This window comes from Mauremys reevesii, linkage group 3, assembly GCF_016161935.1.
Source record: "Mauremys reevesii isolate NIE-2019 linkage group 3, ASM1616193v1, whole genome shotgun sequence".
Taxonomy (NCBI): domain Eukaryota; kingdom Metazoa; phylum Chordata; order Testudines; family Geoemydidae; genus Mauremys; species Mauremys reevesii.
The window spans coordinates 201,462,179-201,484,441 of record NC_052625.1 but is presented as its reverse complement, the minus strand read 5'-3'; the positions used below and the strand labels follow the sequence as shown (position 1 = coordinate 201,484,441).

General features: G+C 43.1%; 1 protein-coding gene across 8 annotated transcripts in view; it reads left to right on the top strand.

Moving 5' to 3' along the window:
- HMBOX1 (homeobox containing 1) overlaps positions 1–22,263 on the top strand; it is a 147,131-nt gene that overhangs the window by 75,893 nt on the left and 48,975 nt on the right. For all 8 annotated transcript variants that reach the window (XR_005595931.1, XM_039529435.1, XM_039529441.1 and 5 more), the window contains exons 3-5: positions 5,696–6,175; positions 8,198–8,283; positions 16,915–17,025. Coding sequence is in view for 7 of the 8 variants with exons in the window: in XM_039529435.1 (XP_039385369.1) it covers positions 5,696–6,175; positions 8,198–8,283; positions 16,915–17,025 (677 nt within the window). In the remaining variant the exon portion in view is untranslated. The remainder of the gene's footprint in view (positions 1–5,695; positions 6,176–8,197; positions 8,284–16,914; positions 17,026–22,263) is intronic.

Genomic DNA, 22,263 nt, shown 5'->3' with positions numbered 1-22,263 from the left:
GAATGCGCTCCACTCCCCTCCCACCCTACGCCATAAGGATGTTGAATTTAATCACATTGGTTGCTATTACTGAGCAGTTCAGCTATATTCACCTCTTGGACAAGATCTTGTGCTCCACTTAGGACTAAATCAAGAATTGCTTCTCCCCCTGTGGGTCCCTGGACTATGTTCTCCAAGAAGTCATTAATGGCATCTAGAAATTTTATCTCTGGATCCAATCCTGAGGTGACTTGTTCCCTGTCAATATGGGGATAGTTGAAATCCCCCATTATTATCGGGTTTTCTGTTTTTTTGTATCCTCTCTAATCTCCCTGAGCATTTCACAATCACCATCACCATGCTGGTCAGGTGGTTGGTAGTATATTCCTACTTCTATACTCTTATTGTTTAAGCATGGAATTTCTATCCATAGGGATGCTGTGGTCAAGATCTGAAGAAGAGCTCTGTATAGCTCGAAAGCTTTTCTCTTTCACTGTCAGAATGTGGTCCAATAGAAGATATTACATCACTCACTTTGTCTATCTTAGGTGCATTATAAATATTTAGATACCATGGGCCCACCAGTGGAGCTCTGCCCCCCTGCATCAGCTGAGGATTGGACCTCCACATACAAAATACAAATATACTTGGCATTTTAGATTTTTTTTTTCTATTTGGCATCTAAGTAAACATGGCCAAAATAGGTCCTGTGGTTTTAAATGGTTTGGTTCAAAACTGACATACACCATGTTTCGCTAGTATTTTACATCAGGCCGGCTTTTGGTAACCGATCAGAGGATACTGTACGTGATTACAGCACAAGATCTGCAATGGTTGCAGATATTTTGTTATATAGGCAGTAAAGTTTGACAGCCTTAGCACATCATAGCCATCACTCGCGCAGGGTACCTGCAGTCCTTTCTCCTCCATCCTCCCCCCCACCTTAGTTTTGCTTGCTGATCCTTTCACAGTTAGTTAAATCTTGCAGGAAAAAGAGGGCACTAAACAAAGCAAATTGAATTAATGTTAGCCAAAGGGGTTAAGGAGAATAAAAGGCTCATACAAACATATGTGGAGATAAAGTACTAGAGAATGTCCATTAATTAATGAGGTGGATGAAATTAATTATTCTAAAGTGGCCGGTTTGCTTCACTGCTTTGTAAATTGGTCTTTAACAAGGAAAATGAAAAAGGAGGTATGAAGAACTAGAAAGTAACTAAGACATCGTTAAAACAACTGTACTAAAAACTCAGTATAGTTATTCTTTAAAATGCCATGGATGCTTGGTAACATTGAACGTGTTCTAGTGTTGCCAACTCTTGTGACTTTTATTGTCAGTCTCACATTATGTGGTATTTTTCTTGAAGTCCCAGCTCTTGCATTTGGATATGTGAGAAGCTCATCTTTCATTTAAAAACAAAATCAAGTTTGTAGTCCTCATGGTTGAGTAGAAGATCTTGAAAATGTGACCTGCCATTCAAAATCCACAAAGCAAATAAGTCTTTCATGTATATTATTTTAAAAAAAACAACCTCTTGGCTCGTGGTTTTTGGGTGTCTGACTCACAATTTAAAGCATGTGAGCATGAACTTAAGACAATTAATTAACAAACTTGCAGAATTGTTGACGGTCCTTTTTCAGAAGTGATGGAGAGCTGGGAAAGGAAAACTGGATAAACCAAAAGCCGATTGGCTCCTTGCAGGCTGTGGCGAATGTTTCTCTTGCCTGGCATAGTGCCAGTCTTTGGGTGTGTCTACATTGGAACTGGAAGATGTAAATTCCAGCTTGAGGAAACGAGCATATTAAGGCCGCCGGTCCTTCCAGAGCCCATGAAGTCACTGGGGCTCTGTGTGGGTGTAATGCATTTTAGCATCCTGCCCTAAATCTGTAGATGTTATTAAACTGGAAAGTGCTGTGAACCAACCCAAGGGTTGGTAGGTACGTGATACAATACTTAGGCCAGGTCTACATTGAAAACTTAGATCAACTCAGCTGTGTCGCTCAGGGGTGTGAAAAATCCATCCCCTTTGAGTGACGTAGTTAAGCTGACCTAACCCCCAGTGTAGATAAGGTTAGGTCAACAGAAGAATTCTTTTGTCAACTAAGCTACTGCGTCTCAGGGAGGTGGATTAACTATAGTGACAAGAGAAACCTTCCGTTACTGTAGTGAGTGTCTGCACTGAAGCTGTAGAGCAGCATAGCTGCAGCTGCGCCACTGTAGCGGTTTAAGTGTAGACATAGCCTTAGCCTGGTCTACACTGGGGGCGGGGGGGGTGTCAATCTAAGATATGCAATTTCAGCTATGAGAATAGCGTAGCTGAAGTCGACATATCTTAGATCGACTTACCTCCCGTCCTCATGGCGCGGGATCGACGGCCATGGCTCCCCCGTTGACTCCGCTTCCGCCTCTTGCCCTGGTGGAGTTCTGGAGTCGACAGGGAGCGTGTTTGGGGATCGATTTATCGCATCTAGACAAGACGTGATAAATCGATCCCTGATAGATCGATCGTACCCTTAGTGTGTGTTCTTAAGAGGGGTTAGCTAACCTTCAGTAGCTGACTCCAGTTAAAATAGCAGTGAAGACATGGCAACTTAGGTTGGCAGCTTGAGTTAAAGCTTGAGGCTGAATTCAAGTTGCTAACCCAAGTTAAAATTGGAGTTGCTATGTTTTCTCTCCTATTTTTAACTCGAATTAGCAAACCTGAGTTAAGAATCCACCTTTGTTTGGCAGTATAGACAAATTACTGGACAACCACTAGAACACTGTGTACAGTTCAGGGCACCTTGGTAATAGAAAGACAAACAAATGGAATGGAATTCAGAGAAGGATATTCCCTACAGTATGTATAATTTCATTTTCCTTCAGAACTGAGCTAAATGATCTGGGAGCTGGCTTCCATCTCTTAATTGTTTGCAATTCCATTCAGTTATTAGATTTCTACACTGACTGTTACACTCTGCATATAGTGAACTAAGTTGGGAGCCAGTTTTTTTCAAATTTAAAATAATCCTTATTGGAGAAATTAATACTAATCAACCATAAAAGTCAGACTCTCATGGGAGTGATACACTGCCAGTGGCAGCAGGAGAGCAGCGTTGGGAGCGTGACTCCAGCCTGATCCCACCCTCTCATCTAGGGTCACCTGGAGGGGGCATGAGTCCCCGTGAATCCTTCTCCCCCTACCCACCCATCTCTCCTCTAGTGGCAGCAACAATGGGGAGCAGTTGTGAGGACATACACACTTGTGGACTTCAGAAGAAAAATGCACATTAGTTCATTTAATCATTTAATCATTTTTAAGAACGCAGCCATAGCCACTTCTACAGTTGTGAGGAGCAGTGCAGGACTGGAGGCGCGAGGTTCTGCTTCAGTGCCCCTCCCTCTGTACCCTGGGATGCCATCTACAAGGGCAAAACCCTTTTTAAAGGGACCCATGCACCCTGTATCAGCATCATGGTATGGCAGCGTGACTCTAGCATGGCCCATCTCTCTCCCCCAGGTCACAGAACTCCAGCTTGGGGTGTGACTGCCCGGAAAGGACCCCCCATTTATCCACACCAACCCCAGCAGTAGTCAGGGCTGGGAACTGCCATGCCACGGCAGCTTCTGTATGCCTTTGGCCCAGCACAGAGAGAATCATAGAATCATAGAATTCATAGCATCATAGAATTCAAGATCAGAAGGGACCATTATGATCATCTAGTCTGACCTCCTGCAAGATGCAGGCCACATAAGCCGATCCACCCACTCCTGAACTACCTTGACTCTGCTGTTGAATGCTCCAAATCATGATTTAAAGACTTCAAGTAGCAGATAATCCACATGCTTTGGAGGAAGGCGAAAAACCTCCAGGCCCACTGCCAATCTACCCTGGAGGAAAATTCCTTCCCGACCCCAAATATGGCGATCAGCTGAACCCCGAGCATGTGGGCAAGACTCTCCAGCCAGACCCTCTGGAAAAGGCTAACAATATCCCAACATTGACCCTTTGTACTAATTACCAGTGTGGCACCTTATTGACCTATTGACTAAACCCGTTATCCTATCATACCATCCCCTCCATAAACTTATCCAGCTTAATCTTAAAGTCATGGAGGTCCTTCGCCCCCACTGTTTCCCTCGGTAGGCTGTTCCAGAATTGCACTCCTCTGATGTTTAGAAACCTTCGTCTAATTTCAAGCCTAAATTTCCTGACTGACAATTTATATCCATTTGTCCTCGTGTCCACATTAGCATAGACATAAACACTGAGTTCATTGGGGGTGCAGGGTTGTTGGGGCAGGCAGCCCCAATCCTGTAAAGGCTTGGGATTCTCATCATGGCTCCGTTCCCACACTGGTTTTAATATGCTCCGTAGGGCTCCCCACACACACTTAGTATGTTGTCAGCTCTCTCTCCCACCACCTTCAGAGAGTTTCCCATTGCTTCTCCGCTCCCACCGACTCTGTAGGACCACAGGAAGGGGAGAATGCCCCCATAATTTTTGCCCCACTCTCATGCTGCCCTCTGACCTCCAGCTGCCACCTCCAAGATCTTCTGATGGCTGAGAGAAGGGCGCCTGCTTCCTGCAGACTTTAGAAGATCTGTTGTGGGGGGGACTTGAGAGGAGAAAGTTTAAGGGGTCGTATGGCATTTCCCATGGATCTGCTGAGGCCTGCCAGGAAGGGGGAGTACCCAGCAAGCCTTAGGATATTGTCCACCATTTTTCGAAGTTTAGGAGGAAAAAAGTTTTTTTGACAAGCCTCCCTAGTGATTACACATGAGATCTGCCTTTACAAAGAACAAGGCTGGGGCCTTGTTTCTTTAAATGAAAGAGCTCAGGTCTCTAACAGTAATTTGACATGCTGCACTCTGCTTGTCAGGTCTGGTGATCCATGGCAATATTCCAGATTCAATAGTTAACAACTTCTGAAATCGAACTTCAATCAACTAAACATTGGTGCTGCGGGGCACTAGATTTCAATTAGGGAAGTTCAAGAAACTGGGTTTCAGCTCTCTCCTTCCTTCAAGAAAGTTAAGACTACTTGAACTCATCACACTTCTGACATTAGGGAATCATAACTCATGAACCCTTTTCTGAATCACTGAAGGTTTCTAAAACAATTGTACCTCTGGTCCAGTGCTAACCTGTGAGTTTCGAGACCAATGGGTAGAACCCTGCAAATCTGCGGCTTTCTACTTTATATCCACAGACCATGTTTGCAGATAAGATGTGGATATAAATTTTGTATCAACGCAGGGCTCTACCAATGGGACTTTGCTGGGGGATTTGGCGGTTGGGCAAAATTAGGCATATAACGGAATCTCAGTTGCGGCCTTAATTATGGAGCAACTGTTGTCATTCCATAAGGCATGTTTATTGAAGATAAGAGAGCAGAAAAGGGAGCTGGGGGTGGGAAAGTAATCCAAAGGTATGTTGGGCGGGATTTGAAGTAAGAGAGTGAGGTATTATCTGAAAACTGTGCAAAGTTATCCTTTACCAGAAGCAAACAATCAACCTGAAGTTAATGGGAGCTTTGCCGTCGAGTTCAATGGGTGAGGGATTCCACCCATTGGGCCTGCTTGCCCTCTCACATGCACGATTTACACTGGTGTAAATGAGACCAGAATCAGGCCTATTGTCTTCTGTTAAGTGCCATACCTGAGGTGCTGTTCATGTCCCATAGATAGCTTTTGCACTAAACTGTTTGCTTTCACATTTCACCTTATTTTTAGGCTGCTGGAAACCATGTCTCACTACACAGATGAACCCAGATTTACTATAGAGCAGATAGATCTGCTTCAGCGCCTGAGACGTACTGGAATGACCAGACACGAAATCCTCCACGCCTTGGAAACCTTGGACCGTCTCGATCAAGAGCATAGTGACAAGTTTGGAAGACGGTCTAGCTATGGAGGCGGTTCCTATGGCAACAGTACCAACAATGTCCCAGCGTCTTCCTCTACAGCCACAGCTTCTACACAGACTCAGCATTCTGGGATGTCCCCGTCACCTAGCAACAGTTACGACACCTCCCCACAGCCTTGCACTACTAATCAGAATGGGAGGGAGAGTAACGAGAGGTTGTCAGCGTTCAATGGGAAGATGTCGCCCACTCGCTATCCACTTGCAAACAGCTTGGCTCAAAGGTCGTACAGTTTTGAAGCCTCTGAAGAGGACTTGGACGTAGATGACAAAGTGGAAGAATTGATGAGGTTAGTAAAACTTGTAGAAGGTTCAGTAAATCAGCCTGACGAACCCTTTAAGAGGAGAACTGCAGCTCAGGGGCGGGGGTTTAGTGGTTTTTTGTAGTGTCAATAGTGTGAGAGGTGCCTTAGATAATTATCCCCTTGTTTGTCCTCCGTTGGCCACCCTCCCCTTCAGAGCCCTGTGCACATTTGTCCTGGGCTACATCACAGATCCCTCTTCAATCTTATTTTTTTCCAAAGCCTGGATTGACTTTCTCATCTCAGTGCACTGTTTCCATCCTCACCACATTCAAATCCCTTGGAAATAGCCCTCCTCTCCTATGAGATTCTCTACCACTGACTGATGTCAGTCCAATGCCTTCTCTTTCCCAGTGTTGTATGGGAGAAGAGGGAAATGGCTCTGTTAATGCCTTCCTGAAGAACTTGCAGTATATCATGTCTTATCTGCCTTTTGGATAGTAAGCTCCTTGGGGCAGGACTGCCTCTATTTGTGTGTTATGTAGGGCCAAGAATGGCAGCACTGAAATAAAAACAATTACGAAAAGGCATGTTTCATCTATAGAGAGCTTACAGTCAAGATCAGTGGTCATCTTTTTTTCCCTTTGAGGGGCTTCTTCCTTGTTAGGCAGGATACCCCTTCCATTTAGCAGTATGGGAAAGGTTAGGGGGATTGTTATTCCAAAATTAAGAATCTGTGATCTTAATAGTGTATAAGATGAGAGATGGAAGATTGGCTCCAGCAAGAGGCAGAATGAATGGGGAAATTTAGCATGTGTCTTTTAAATTCTGTTGTGGTTTTTTTGTATTTTATGATTTATTGGTTGTTTTGGAGTGGTATGTTTTCTCATGTGTACTTGGCAAATATCGGACTGGGGCTCGCAGACCCCTGGAGGACTTGAGTTTTAAGGAGGGACTGAGTGAAGGTGTGGTGGCAGCTCAAGGAGGCTGAGTGGGAAGAACACAAAGGAGGTGGTTAGTTATGCTCTTGGGTGCAGCGTAGTGGGGAATCTGAAAGAGTTGAGTGTAGCAGTAGGCAGGCGCTCCTTTTGCTGAAATCTACCTGTTGTCGAATTGGGGGTTCATGAACATGATTCCACAGATAGTGTTTGGTGCTTGTTCAAGTTGAAATGTCCCATGTTTTCTTGTGTGGAGGGTGAGGGTTGGGCATAGACGAGATGATGAACCCGCAGTTTTTGTGTTTTACTCTCACTTTCCAAGTCTAGGCTGTTCACATTACAGTTTTGATCACCGAACCCTGCCCAGAAAAAGCTAAAGAAAAAATGTTACCCAGGAATAAACCCTACCTGATTTTTAAAAGCCAAACAAAACTGATTCTGAATTTCATAGGCGCAGGCGTTTGTTTACTGCAGTTTAAGCTAGCTGCACATTACAACCCCTATGAAACCAGTAAACTCTTTTCCTTTTAGCATAATTATTCAGTCCCTTCTGTACCATCTCTCCACACTTTTTAAAAATAATCCTTCCAGAAAAACTAGGGATATAACGCTGACGGGTATTCCTTCATTCAGTGCACCCACGCACCATGCTTTTGGGGGCGAGGGAGGTTGTTGGGGTGGAGGTTGCAAAATCGCTTTTCCTTCCTTCAGCCCCGTTGTTTGAAATGTTCTAGAGGGCTTGTCGATATCCTCATTTGTGGAGCTAACCATGCAGACCCTGCTATCTTTTATTTTTTGTGCTTCATTTTACGACTGAGTTTTAATGCTGGTGTGAGAGATTTATTCATCCCTGTGTAATGAAACTTTGTACATTCCATATGGCAGCCCTACACCTAGTATGAATTATATACGCTATGAGTCATCCATCCGCCTGCTGGGATGCTTTGATCAAACATGACACTCATTAAAAGAAGTGTCCACTGGTGAGCTATTTTGCCTGTTTCACCTCCCCCCCCCCCTCCCAAGGCAGAGGCCCTCACCCTTAAGCAAAGGAAACAAAACCATTTTACATCTTCAGAGTGCCCTTTGGCCTGTCTGTCTCTCTCGTTTTGTTGTTGTTTTGTTTTGGTAGGAGGGACAGCAGCGTGATAAAGGAGGAAATCAAAGCCTTTCTTGCCAATCGGAGGATTTCCCAAGCAGTTGTTGCACAGGTAACAGGTAAGAGCTTGAAGAGCCCTTTATTCATTTTGGGTCCTGTCTCTAGCTGCCTGTGTGTGCTAGTGCAGATGTTGGAATATTGCTCAGCTTTCTGCATTGCAGTGCAGATCTGTCAGCTTAGTCATGATAATGTATGCCTTTGATTTAAGACCCATTGTCCCGCACATCATAGAACTTCCCAAGTGAATCACTTTTTTTTGTGTGGCTTTTGCTAGCAGATTTTATTTTACAGCATTGCAATAGGAACTCTGTGCTTATCTTAAAATTAAAACAGTTTTCTTTAATTCTGAAGTTACGCTATTACATGTGGCAAATGTATATACCCAAGTATATATCTGGGAATGTATCCATGGCTGGCATCAGTGCACTTAGCAGACTGATTGTGAGAGTTTGTCCACTTGTCCTTGAGTCGCTAGTAATAATAAAAGGCAGATGTGAGGGGTGAGGGAGTGGCCATATTAACTCTAACCTTGTTTCAAAAGGGAAAGTACCATATTTCTTCCTCTTTCCCTCTTTTTCTCCATTGGGATTAGGGATGAGTGAGCAGACCTCAATAAAACTATTTAGACCTCCACACAGCACTCTGTTCGCAAAGCACTGTACAAATGTGGATTGATTCTTTGCAGAGAGGTTTAAGTGGCTTGGCCAAGGCCATACAAAGAGTTGGTAGCAGAATCAGAAGTAAAACTGGAGACAAAACACAATTTACTCTTCCTGACCTTTATTTATTTATTTTTTTTAGAACTATGCCTAAATAGAAGTCTTGAAATAGTCAGCTAATTAAGAAAGAAAATATGACTAATAATAGTTATGTGGAGCTATACCTGTCTCATAGAGCTGGAAGGGACTTTGAAAGGTCATTAGAATCCAATCCCTTGCCTTCACTAGCAGGACCAAGTATTGTCCCTCACAGATTTTTGCCCCAGATCCCTACATGGCCCCTCAAGGATTGAACTCACAATGCTGGGTTTAGCAGGCCAGTGCTTAAACCACTGAGCTACCCCTCCCCCCATGACTGGAAGTGCCAAACTGTTGTGAGAAGAGAAGTTCTAGAAAATGGCCTTGTAGGAAGTGATCCTGCACTGATGGGAAGATGGCCTGGATGGTATTCTAGCTCTTTTCCATCTGAAGAGAGAGCGAACAAATGCTTGGGCAGTGTGCCACCTCTTTGGTGCACCCACTCTCAGTTTAGAAAGGCAGATGCTGCAAGGAAAGGAAAAGAAACAAGATGCATTCCTTGGATCTTTCCAAAATTAGAGATATTTCTGGCCCTCTTGTTATAAATCCCTATTTGACCAAAAAAGCCTTCCTCATGTATGACCCCCTCCCCTAAAGCTTTACCTGCAGGCATTGCCAGTCGGTTAGGCCTTTAAAGAAAATGCTAACATGGACAGTGCAGCTCAATTGAAGGACATTGCTTCAGGATTCCAGGTATAAACTTTTAACTCCCTCTGTCTCTCTAAAAAGGGTATTCTACAATTGGGTTGTTAGGGGTGAGCACATGAGTGAGTGACTGTTAGCTGCGTGGTGTATGTGTCAATTTCAAATCACAGATCTTGACCTAGTAACTTGACCTATGCTCATGTAACTCAGAATAGCTGCTGTAAATTTATTTGCACCAGCTGAGGCTGTGACTCTTTATCTCCTTCTACTTGCCAGCAATAGACCCCCTTTTTTTCTTCCCCATCTTGTCACATAATGTTGTTGTTCTTGATGCGAGAGTCTTCTCTGCTCAATCTTCTGCCATTTGGGACTATTTTCCTGTCTTCCTCCATCCCATTTAAAATCTCCTCTGAAAACCTCCTTTTTCCCTTGCCTAATCTTACCTCTACTTCAGCTATTTGTGAGACACACCCCTCAGTAGGTCTATAACCCAGGTCTGTAGAGCTGCCATGCTGCTAATATCTCCATGATGCTATTCAGCAGCAGCTGTAACCAGCTTGTGTTCTATGGCCCAACATCCTGCTGTGGACACAGACCATGGGCAGTCCCATCCCAAGGGGTCTGACAAGCCGCAGCCTCATGGTTCCTCATTGGCTCCCCACCCTATACAGACCCAAGGGGCATTCCAGGAAGTATCCAGGCAACAGTGTGGATCTTCTGCAGTTGCCATAATAATTTCTGCTCCCTGCTCTGACCTTGGCTTGCCTTGGACTTTGCCTCCTCACCCGTACCCTGAAACTTCACTTGGACTCTGACCTTTGGTGTTGACTCTGCCAAGGAACCTGACTGCAAATTCCTCCGCTTCGCCCAGCCTCGGATTTGCTCTAACCCTTGATCCCAACTGCCCTTGTTGGGATCCTGTTTAATTTTTGTGAAGTGTTTTGGGATAGAGTTCGTACAAAAGGCACAACACACAAAAAAAAATACACTGTTTACTATGCATCTGCAGTAGCAAGCGATGACTTTTTCCTTTTATTTCTCCATCGCCGGCAAAGGGGGGGGGAAGGAGGGGAGAGAAAACGTATATAATTGTAGCTGAATGTTGAATTCCGTTGTTGAGGTAGTACAATGTAGGCCTTTCAAGCTGAACCACAGTCCCCCTACTTAGTTTTGTTTTGTTTTTTAATTACCATAAATTTATGAAGTGATCAAATAATAAAACTGACATGGAGTAGTAAATGCAGAAGGCACACAGTGAAGTCTTCTGTATTGTCAGAAGAGAACAGAGTGAAAAATGGCAAAGGAAATTATGAAATGGTGACTAGGAAATAAAGAAACGATTGATAAGGAGCAAAACCCAGCAGAACGTTTACTAGCGCTTGTACTAAATACAGAAGCTGCTTTTTATAGCAACTTTCTTTAATGGTTTCAGTAATAAGATAAACAAGAAGCCCCTGGGTTGGGAGCTGTATAAATAATCTTCTACTGATAAGAAAAATGACAGTATAAACAGGAGCTAATAATAGTTCCTGCCGAATTTCCCATCTTGTTGTTTGAAACTCCTTTAACCTAGTTGCAGCTTTACTCCCTTCAAGGGTAGGTTTTCAGCATTGCATGCCATGAGTGAGATGCCAGATCCCCGTTAACAATAACGAAGAGGGGTACGTATGAAATTTGTTGTGATAAGCACTGAAAATTTGCCCCTGAACTAAGTGGTTATAGGTCCTAGGGCAATCTGGAGGTCCTGACCCAAGAGGGAGTCACAAGACTATTGTAGGGGGGGTTGCGAGAGTGGCAGCTGCTGGCCAGGCACCCAGCTCTGAAGGTTACACTGCCACCATCAGCAGTGCAGAAATCAGGATAACATGGTATGGGAGGGTCGTCACAGCCTGAAATGTTTTCAAAGGAGATCCCAGAAAAAAAAAGTTTGAGATCCCCTGCAGTAGGGCAAAGAGTGTTTTTCTGCACTTATTAAAGGAAGCTGCCAATGAATTTAGGACCCTGATGTAGGGTGTGAATTTGGGGGGGGGTCAGAGTTTAAGTGTAGGTTTATGAAACCTAATACATGTGTTATGTATATATTTAATGGGGGGGCCATAAAAGTATCTGAGCACCTCACAGATTATTAATGTATTTGTGCTCACAACACCTCTGAGGCTGGGTGCTGCTAGTATCCCCATTGTATAGATGGGGAACTATGGGACAGAGAGGCTAAGTAACTTACCCAAAGTCACACAGGCAGTCTGTGGTTGAGCAAGGACTTGAACCAGGTCTCCTGCATCCTAGGCTAGTGGCCTAGCCACCCAGCCATCCTCTCAGTTAATATGTTTAATATGGAGCTCTACCTGTCTCATAGAACTCGATGGGACCTTGAAAGGTAATCGAGTCCAGTCCCCTGCCTTCACAGCAGGACCAAGTACTGTCCCTGACAGCTATATTTCAAAAATATATAACGAAAAGGGTTTTTTCCTAACATGTTTGTCAACAATCATTCTGTTCATTCTACTTGTGTGGCTCATCCCTGTCCCACCCTTTCTCTGTCTTGACTATTTAGACTATAAGCTCTTGAGAACAGAACCATCTCTTATGATATGTACAGAACCTAGCACAAATAATCATCATCCATGCAGTGTTGGAAAGCCAAACACAGCAACACGGAATAGCGCACATAGCAAAACCAAGTATGAAGAAAATGAAACTGATTAGAGTAGTTCCATTGTCACACTGAATGGAATTGAAAAAGTTATCCATCAGCATAAATGGTGAGAAACAGGTTTTTAAAATATTTGATGGTGGTGGTGACACAGGTGAGGATTTATTTTAACATGATTTTGATCTTTGCACCTTTCCTCCAAACAAACCTTGCTAACGTACAAAGTTGATCGATGTTCTTTGCAGGCACGTATTGTACAAATCCAGGATTCGTTATTATAAACACAAGAATAAAGGCATAAAATCAGTCAGTTCTCCTCCAAAACCAGTGCTTAATTTGTGCCTGTGCTTGCCAGAGCTGAGCCCCGGCACCTCTAGGCTTGGCAGTTCATAGTCCCAGCATCTCTGGGCTTGCTGTGTCAGTTATGAAAGTAAAAAAATTGCTTGAGTCTCGGCACCTAATTGTTTGAGCCCCAGCACCTTTTTCATTACGAATTAAGCACTGTCCAAATCCCATAGTTTCCTGGTGCTTCTATATACTTTTTTTGCAAAGGACATTAGAAAAAATAAAAATTACAGCCACCGAGGATGAACGCACCCATCTGTGAGAGGAAGGGGAAAAACAGTTATTAGGGGATTGTGTGAGCAGCAGTCTCCAGGGTTGTGAGCAGGTATGCACTGAACACACTAGAGTAGCGAGTCCCTCTGCCTGCCTTCTCCTGGTGTTGGTTTTTGCTGCCTCTTTGTCATGTGGGAGGGAAATTTTCTCACAGATCATCTGGTTGCGGGATGTGGCCCAAGGAGCAGTGCAGTCTAGGGAAATACCTCTGGGTTATCATCATCATCATCATCATCTCTGAACTGGAACCTGCCATGGGGAGTGTGTCTGGGAAAAAACCTGTCAGAAAGAAAGGGCAGGGGCAAAGTGGGAGCATGGAGAGGAGCAGGAAGGGGGACAGAATTGCAGGCAAGTGACAAATATTCATTAAAATGTCAAACTTATCAAAATTTGCCCTGGCTCTTTTGTGACTGCCTCTCCCCCCGGAGTTTTCTGTGACAAAGCTGAGTGCCCTCATCATGATGTACAGTACTCCTGGCTTGTTGGCTCAGAGACCAAAGGACCTAGGTCTCCTCATGAGCCATGGGTTGGTCTGAGAGATTTTTTCCAGACAGCCGGATATTAGATGCTCCTGATAATTACCTTCATGAATTTGCCTTTGGCAGCAGTTTTTTCCTGCCAGTGTCATTTCCTGAAATAGCAGTATTAGAAGCTATGTAACTGGATGATACTGGATTGGATTGAGAAACATCCCTTTCCCAGTGCTCTGGTGAGTCCACTGTATAAAACCAAATTTTTAGGAACTAAAAACTGTATCACAATCAAATAATCTTTTTTGTTATTTGTTTTTGCTACGAGGACATCATTAAAAATAAATTACAGAAGGATGGAATTGTGGATAAGGCCCTACATTGGGACTCAAGAGATCTAGGTTCAATTCCTGGCTCTGTCACTCACTTTGTGTGTGATGTTGGGCAAGTCACACTCTGCCTGCCTTGGTTTCCCAACTGTAAAATGGGTATAATAACACTTGTCTATTTAGGCAGCAAGGTCTTTGAGGCAGAAATCATCTCTTGCTTTGTGTAGTATATTCAGTGTTGGGGCCTCTAGACTTGATCTTGATACAAATAATAAAAACTGACAAGTCAAATTTGTGTATTTCACAGAGGAAATAATTCCCAGTAGCCTTAGTTAGCATTTAATAAATACAAAGTGTTATTTAATTTGCATTAGCATCCAAAATGTGCTAGCATTTTTCTAACTGGAAACGACAATATTTGCCCCAGAGAGCATCCGATCTGAACTGACAAAGAGAGATGAAGAATTGGGGAGGAAAGTGATCACAAGAAGTTTGAAAGTGATGCGGTAGAAAAAGGGGAACCTATGGAGAACTCAGAAAGTTGACTGATCGAAACAGTGAGCAAGGAAGATGATCTTAGCAGCTGCATTTTGTATGGGCTGGAGATGGGAGGGTTGAGGGTGATGTGGGTGTTGGGGAAACCACAAAGACTGGGATATGAGGCCTGAACAAGAATTTTAGCTGTGTGGACAGCGAGAAAAGGGTCTGATTCTCAACAGGAGTGATTACCTGGAGTTAGTGTATTGATATAGATGAGATGCAGCCCACAGCACTCTGAAGTGCAGGTCCTGGGATGCAGTAGTCATTACAGAGCATGTCATGTTGGAACCTGCAGTAGTGTGCATAGAATTTGTGGAAGAACACTGTTCTGATCTGTGCATTTCAAGATCCCGTACAAAGCTCTGTTTTACAGAAAGGGGTTGACTGCAGAGTGACGTACCAAAGACCACAATGAGTCAGTAGTGAAGCTGGGAATAGAATCCCAATGTCCTGGCTCTCACTCCTTTGCTTCACCCACTAGACCAGGTTACTATTAACATTTGCAGGCAGCACTAGTGTATTAGGTAGCTGCAATCTGTACTATTTTATACAAAACAAGTGTAGCAAGTTCCCAGTGCAGCCTCTCGGGCAAAGCGTGGATGCCCGAATGTATTATTATGAAAATATGTTCTGTATCCATAACTGTAGTATCTGATACTTTGCTTTTATGTCCTACTTTGTTACCAAAGAGCTGTACACACAATATTTTTATTATATAATTAAAGGCAGACCACAGTACTTAAAAACCAGATAATAAACTAATGCTACCCTCACCCAGCAACAGACAAAACTCATCCAGCTGAGAAACCACAACTGAGAGGCCACACGCTTAAGTCATGTAGCACTGTGCTCAAAAAGCGGCCTGATACCGACTGTGATGGAACACCAGAGGACACAGGTTTCAGAACCAGGTCCCTTTACTGAGCACATGCTTCCAGCTGACAGGATTTCAACCTTGGGGATGACTAAGTGGGACTGTCTCTGCTTTTTGCACCATCTTTGATAGAGAGGACAGAGGCAGTCCCTGAGAGAGGCTGGTTGGGAATACAAAATGGATATACAATAAAAGCATACAGTCCTGCCTGCAGCAAGCCAGTCAGAATATATTCATGGAGCCTTCAATTTCTCTCCCGCATCCTTGCACAAGGATTTCTGTTGAACACAAAGGAGTTCCTGTTTAAAAAACCAAACCCACCCTTTTCCTGCAGGACAAATGAAATTTAGTAGCTCCAGAATTATATATAATGCAGGCTAGTTAGGAACATAACTATGATTTTTGAAAACCTAGTTGGACTCCCCTGAGATTTTGAATCATTCTGAAACGCTATTAGTATCTTTGTTTAACTCAAAAATACATGTTAGGAAAAAATCCCTTATTAGAAAAAATGTAAGACTCCAGGGACCTATTTCTTGTAAGTTAAATATGATCATGAGATCACAAGATGGGTGAGGAAGGTGTGATTACCTCATGAAAAGCAGTCTTCGTGTTGTGTATTATAACTCTGAACAGGTGTTGGCACAGGTGGTGTTTAGCAATATATTGTTACTGTGAGCACCTCCTAGGACTTTAATCCCCAAGAGAGTTTGTATGTTGTTAACCCTTTCTAATGGCTGAACAGCCTTGTTGAGAATGCACCCTTGGCATTTCCTTTGCCCTTTCTGTTAGTCTTCTGCTTCAGCCATTTGAACACTGAATTATAAGGAATAGCTTGTGGTGATCACCAATGAGTATGTGATTCTCATCCGAGTAGGTTTTGAGTCCTGTTTCTTTACTTGTGAAACTGGTTAGTTTTGGTTTGTGTCCTAATTAATTTGTCCTTCAGTGTTAATGGATGGAATGCCGACGTTGATCCTGCATTCCACTTCACGCTGGAAAAATAATATTCAGCTTCTGGAAAATTTTCTCCTCTTACTATTTTTATGCAAGTCTGATTTAAATTTCTCTTAGAGAGATGGAACTTTTCACCTCTAGGTCACAGGGTCTAATCCAGCTCAGTTAAATAGTGTTTGGAAGCGGTTTATCATCTGACAGCTTGGTTTGGTTTTGTTTCTGGCATGTGAGCTATAACTTGGTAGGTGAATGACTTCATTTTCTGTTGGACTAATATCTGTATATCTCAAACTGCTGTTCTATTTTCACCTTATTGTCAAGCTCCACATGCACTGCAAACATTTTATCATCATAATCCCTTTAATAACCTTCTTCGTCTGTAGATCTCGAAGCACTTTACTATGACGGGTAAGTACCAATATTCCCATTTTATGGAGGGTAAACTGAGGCACCACAATGTTATGATTTCCTCAAAGTCATGTTGTGAGAGTCAGTGGCCAAGCTAGGAATAAAACCCCGATCTCCTCACTCCAAAGTCTGGTGAACTTTCCACTAACTGCTGGACTATGCTGCCTGCTGTGGGTATGGAGGCTGAGTCAGGTCAAAAATAATAAAGGGCAAAAGTTGAGGCACACTGGTGGGACGCTGTGCGGGAAGCTTGAAACGTGTACCTTTTCTATGTATAAAATATTAGCTTTCAGTTTCTGGGCCTCTTAGGCCAGTACCTTTCACTAGCACTGGATCCGTTCAAAATTTAAATAGAACAAAAGCGCTCTCTCTCTCTCTCTCTTTCTTTCTTTCTTGTAGGTATCAGCCAGAGCCGGATCTCTCATTGGCTGTTGCAGCAGGGGTCAGACCTGAGTGAACAAAAGAAAAGGGCATTTTACAGATGGTACCAGCTTGAGAAGACGAACCCTGGTAAACAAAACAAGCTAAGGTTTTACCTCTGAAATAATCCCTGGGTCATGTTTGCGAGTGGCACTGATTGTTCACTTCACCTTGCTGAACTGAAGCGTCTTCCAAGAAGTGGCATCCCGTAACTGAGTCACTTTTTGGAAAGGGGGAGGAATGGAGCTAAGCCTACTTGTGAACAGAACTGTTTTTAAGTGTAAACTCTTGGTTGCAGCAAGGACCCAGAGCACTGCCTCTCCAGCTGTTCAGCTCTGGCCTGTTTCTTGGTTGCTTGGCTCATTTTCACACCCTCTGAAAGTGTGGGAATATGAAGTCTTGTTGGAGGTGTGATCAGCTGGCTTTAAATTTACACTCAGCCTCTCAGTATAAATAAAAGATAAGCCCTGTTGGATCAAGAGAAGGGAACTTTAAACATGCCATGGCACTGAAAATAGCTGTGTCATATAAACTAACAACAGGAGGTTTAAGGACCTGATCCAGAGCCCCTTAAATCAACGGCAGTCTTTCAGTAAAAAGCGACAGAGTCCTGTGGCACCTTATAGACTAACAGACGTATTGGAGCATAAGTTTTCGTATCACCCATGAAAGCTCATGCTCCAATACGTCTGTTAGTCTATGAGGTGCCACAGGACTCTTTGTCGCTTTTTACAGATCCAGTCTTTCAGTGGACTTCCATGGGTTTTGGCTCATGCCCAGAACCTGTGGTTGGGATATGATGGTGTCAAGATTTGTCTTGCAAAGCCTGCTTGCTTCTCCTCTGAAAAATCAAGAGAGAGTTCAGCTATAAAGAGGAAAAGTAAAGTTCTCCATTGCTCTAACTAAATTGTGGGTGTAGAAAATCACAGAAATAAGGGATGGAAGTGTTACTTGTGAAGTTATCATCTAGTCTGTCCCCTTGCAGGACTCTTCCTTGTAGTTTCTTGCTTGACCCAGGCTTCCACTACTCTCTTGTGACAGACAATCCCACAGTCCTTGGCTACCACCTTGATACTATTCAGCCTCGGTTTTCCTTTGTTTAATCTGAAGCCTGCTTATACCCACCCTGTGCCATCGGTCTTCCCTTTGAAATGTAATTGATTTAAAGGGAATCAAAACTCAGTGTCTGTCTGAGTTCACTTTGCTCCAAAAGTCTGAGTTCTGTTAAGTCCCACCAGTAAAACCAGATTCTGAAAACCAGTGCTGTGTGTGTAAACCGCACATAAAGAGGCTTCATACATTAATTGGTGCAGGAATACTTTAATTTAAGGTCAGCTAGTTTCAGACACACAGTTCTGAGTTTTGTCCTCTCTCTCAAGCATCTGGAAATGCTGTTCAGAGAGTGAATGTGCCCAGGGGAGGGAGGTGCTGACAGGTTGCTGTGATCAGTGAGGAACACCAATTTTACAATCCCTGTTGATGTTGCAATTGGCACTGTCTAAGGATCTGTAAGGTTACTGGGAACAAGTTTTAGCATCAGCTGCCTTCAGATTCTCAGGTTCAACCCCATGGAATAGTTCCCAGAAATTCCCCTTTGACAGAAGATATGGCCCAAAAACTGACAGGAAAAGAGGACTGGAGCTTTTGGAAAGAGCTGAGAAACAGGATACGGCCTCTCTTGAAGATTGAAACTGCTGCTTACATTTGTTTCCTATAACCTTATGGATCCTTCTGCTAGTATTGCCTAGGGTTGTTTGTGAGAGAGTGTTCTGGGCCATGCTAAGAGAGTCCTTGTTGAACTCAGCAGTGACACCTTCCTCCTCCATATGTTCCTATGTGTCTCTTCACTCCTCAGAACTGATTTCTGATGAGAAAAAATGAATTGAGGTTAAACTCTAAAGTTCTGCTTCACTGTCTGACTGGCTGAGGACTTGTCTGGGTTTTTTTTTTCTTTTCTTTTCTTTTCTTTTTGTATTGGCATGGGAGAGATTTTCTTGAACAGCTGCTGACTGGGGTTTTTTAATTTTGGTTTTTCATAAGGGACCTTACACAGCCTTTTCAAGTACTGTAAAGACAAAGTGACACTTATCTATGCCAAGGGATTGCATTGATGCCTTTAAATTCCCTTTAGGACCAACAGAACATTCAATTTACTTAGAGAGACTTGGAAAAACCTTTTTGTTTTTCCATAGCTGTTCGAATTTTCCACTCGAGGGGATTTTTTAATTTTTTTAGGACAATCCGCTGCTTTGAGCTGTTGCCACGCAACCGATTGTATTGCAGTCCAGACTGGCCAGCCAGTGGATAATTAATATGTATTGGTTGAGTGCTAATGGTGAATACGTCATATAGACAGAGATATGGTTCTTGCCTGAAGAAACTTACGTTGTGCTTGGTGCTGTACGACCATTCAATAAAATACAGCCCTTTTTCCGAAGAACTCACAAAATTAAATTATCAGCATGTACCTTTTCCATTTTCTAACTTTCTACAGAGAGGCTTGCTTTGTTTTGTCTGTTTTTCTTCTTCCTGTCTCTACAATGCCATCAGCTGGAAAGACAACTGTATTCATTTCCCTTCTGGGACTTGTTTACTCTGAGCTGTGGTGTCACTTTGGGAATTGGGGGTTCTTTGGTGACAGTGGGGCATGGGAGCTACTTTCTCTTTCTCAGTTTAATTCTTATTTAGGTAAATTTATATCTACGAACCTGTCCCTTTTTGGAATCTCTCAGGCTGAATTCAGCTGAGTAACATTGAAAAAGACACTCCCTTCCTGTAGAACAGGAACAGTTTTGAAGGGCCAGGAAGGTAGATAAAATCAACCTGGGACCTCAAGAGGAAGGATGGTTTTGTGGTTAAGACACTGGACTCAAGAGATGTGGGCTCAGTCCCTGGCTTTCACACTTGCTGTGTGACCTTGAGCAAGTCATTTAAACCCTCTGTGCTTCCATTCCCATCTGTAAAGTGGGGATAATACTTCCTTTGTCTGACTTGTCTATCTAGACGATACGCTTTTCAGGGAAGGGACTGTCTCTTACTGTATTTGTGTATGGCACCAACATGATGATAGTCTCTCTAGATGCTACTGTAAGACAGAGACAGAACAGAAATACAGCAAAAAATGAGACACTTCTTTTTTCTCCTTTTTAGTTATATAGCAGTGCTGCATAGGTGGGTTGTGCTGTAAATCACTCGCATACAGTCCTGCATCTGCTAATCTAGCAATTTTGTGTTCTGAAGCTTTAGAACAAGAAGATTTTGTAATGTTTGCTGCTATTAATACAGAAGCGGGCTCACCTCCTCCAAAAGTTTTGTTGGCTCCCACCTTTGTCTGGCCTTTGGTATGTGTTCTTTGCTGTTTAGTTTTTCTCCATGGATAGTCTCTACATCTTTCTATTGTCTTTGCTTGTTACTGTTGTTCAGACAGCCTCAGGTAAACTAGTTTGTTATGAAATAAAAATAGTTATCGGAAATGTTTTAACTCTGATGCAATAATAGGACCGTATTGTTCCTACTATATATAATAATCTTGCTCCCAACTTGATGATAAGTGGTTTTCTGGAGAAGAGGACATTGGAGTTAATGATAATGCTGCAAAACTGACAGGTCATTTTATGTGTTAGCGCTTGTGTTTTTCTTTATGGAAGCAGTTGCAGATCAGGGTGAAGGCAGATTTTGTGTAAAGAAATAATCAGTGCAAAATATTAAGATCAGTTGACATTGGAATGTCTTTCATTTAATCTAATTAACAGTGATGCTTTTTTTATTGAGATGGGGCGTTTGGGGGGAAGGGACCGTGCCATGTTTTGTGAAGGGCTGAGCACCTGTTTGGCACTTTATAAATGTGTTTTGGAATAAAATTTAAGCATTACTGCATCAGTGAAGTCTTGCATTGTTCTAACAAATCTTCCCATGCCCATGTTTTGAAATAAAAAAATTAAGGTTGGCCTTAATAGATTGGTTGGGAGCAGGGGGCAATGTGAGATGTTCATGGCTTAGTAACCGTGGCACCTTCTCTCTGTCTGGGCTGTGACAGAGCCGGGCAGGCTGTAGAAATGGTGTGTTAAGACTACAATGTGGGGTCTGATTGCCCACGTTTAAGCTGTTGGGTTTTTTTTTCTTCCTGCCAATTAATTAGTAGGAAGGCAGTAGTAGTCGTCTTGGACAAGGCTGTGTGTGCTGCCAGGTTGAAGAGAGGCAGTTGCCAGCAACATGTAGCATTTTCCATAATTTTAATGCCATGGGAGCCCTTGTCTGGCTCTAAAAGAAAAGCTTATGAAAAAATAAGATGCTGGCTATCCCAGGAGCTTTGTATTGGAGTGGCAATGGTATGATTGTTCTTTAATAGTGCATCAAGTGTGCTAAGCGTTTCACAGAAAACAGATCTCTGCGCTGAAGAGCTTGTACCTAAACGATAGGCTTGTCTGTTAAATTGCAGGGAGTCTAGGTTGCAGTTTCAAATCACCAAACTGATCACCAGATTTGGGCTCAGGAAGGATATTTCCCCCAAGTCAGATTGTCAGGAACCTTAAGGGCATTTTGCCTTTCTCTGCAGCATAGGGCATAGATCGCCTGCTAGGATCATCTGGGCATCTCTCACCTAATCAATTCCTTACTGTTGCTGGAACCCCAGACATTAGTGACACATTGGTCTCTCCTGTTCTCTGCCAGTGGCATGGAATAGTTTAGTCTCTTGAGGACTGAAATTCTTTAATCTAACTAAAGTCATTGGGCTCAGCATAAGGGCATCAGGGTGAAATTTACAGGCAGTCAGAATCAATGATCCAGTTGTTCTTTCTGGTGTTAAACTCTGTGGAAAGAGGACATGGTCCCTGCCTCCGAGTTCTCAATCTAAGGACAGACACACAAGAACATGGCGATTAGGGGAAAGGGAACAACAAATAAACTGGTAACCTAGCTGGCAATTTCAGCACAGAGGCCAAACACTGAAAGGGCGATGGAGTCTGAACTCCTCCCTGATACCTAGATGTGGTCTTTCCAGGGAACCAGTTAGTCCCATCCATTTCATTGCAAGGTCACATCTGGCATTGGATGACGGTAGGAGATGCTAATCCTATATGCTCTATGAATAGGCCTTCCCCACACTTTATCCCACACAATTTATCTCCCTTCATGTACAGAGTTCCTCACCTTTTGATGCATATACCAAGGCACAGTTCTCAGAGCTTTTACTTAATTGCTTCCCAACTTTGTGGCTCTGCTCAGCCAAAACCATAGCAGTATCCCTTCTTTTAAAAATCTGCTGGTTTTAGGGCCAGATCTTGTGATCTGTCATAGGCTTTTGTATACACCCATAACTGTACAGGT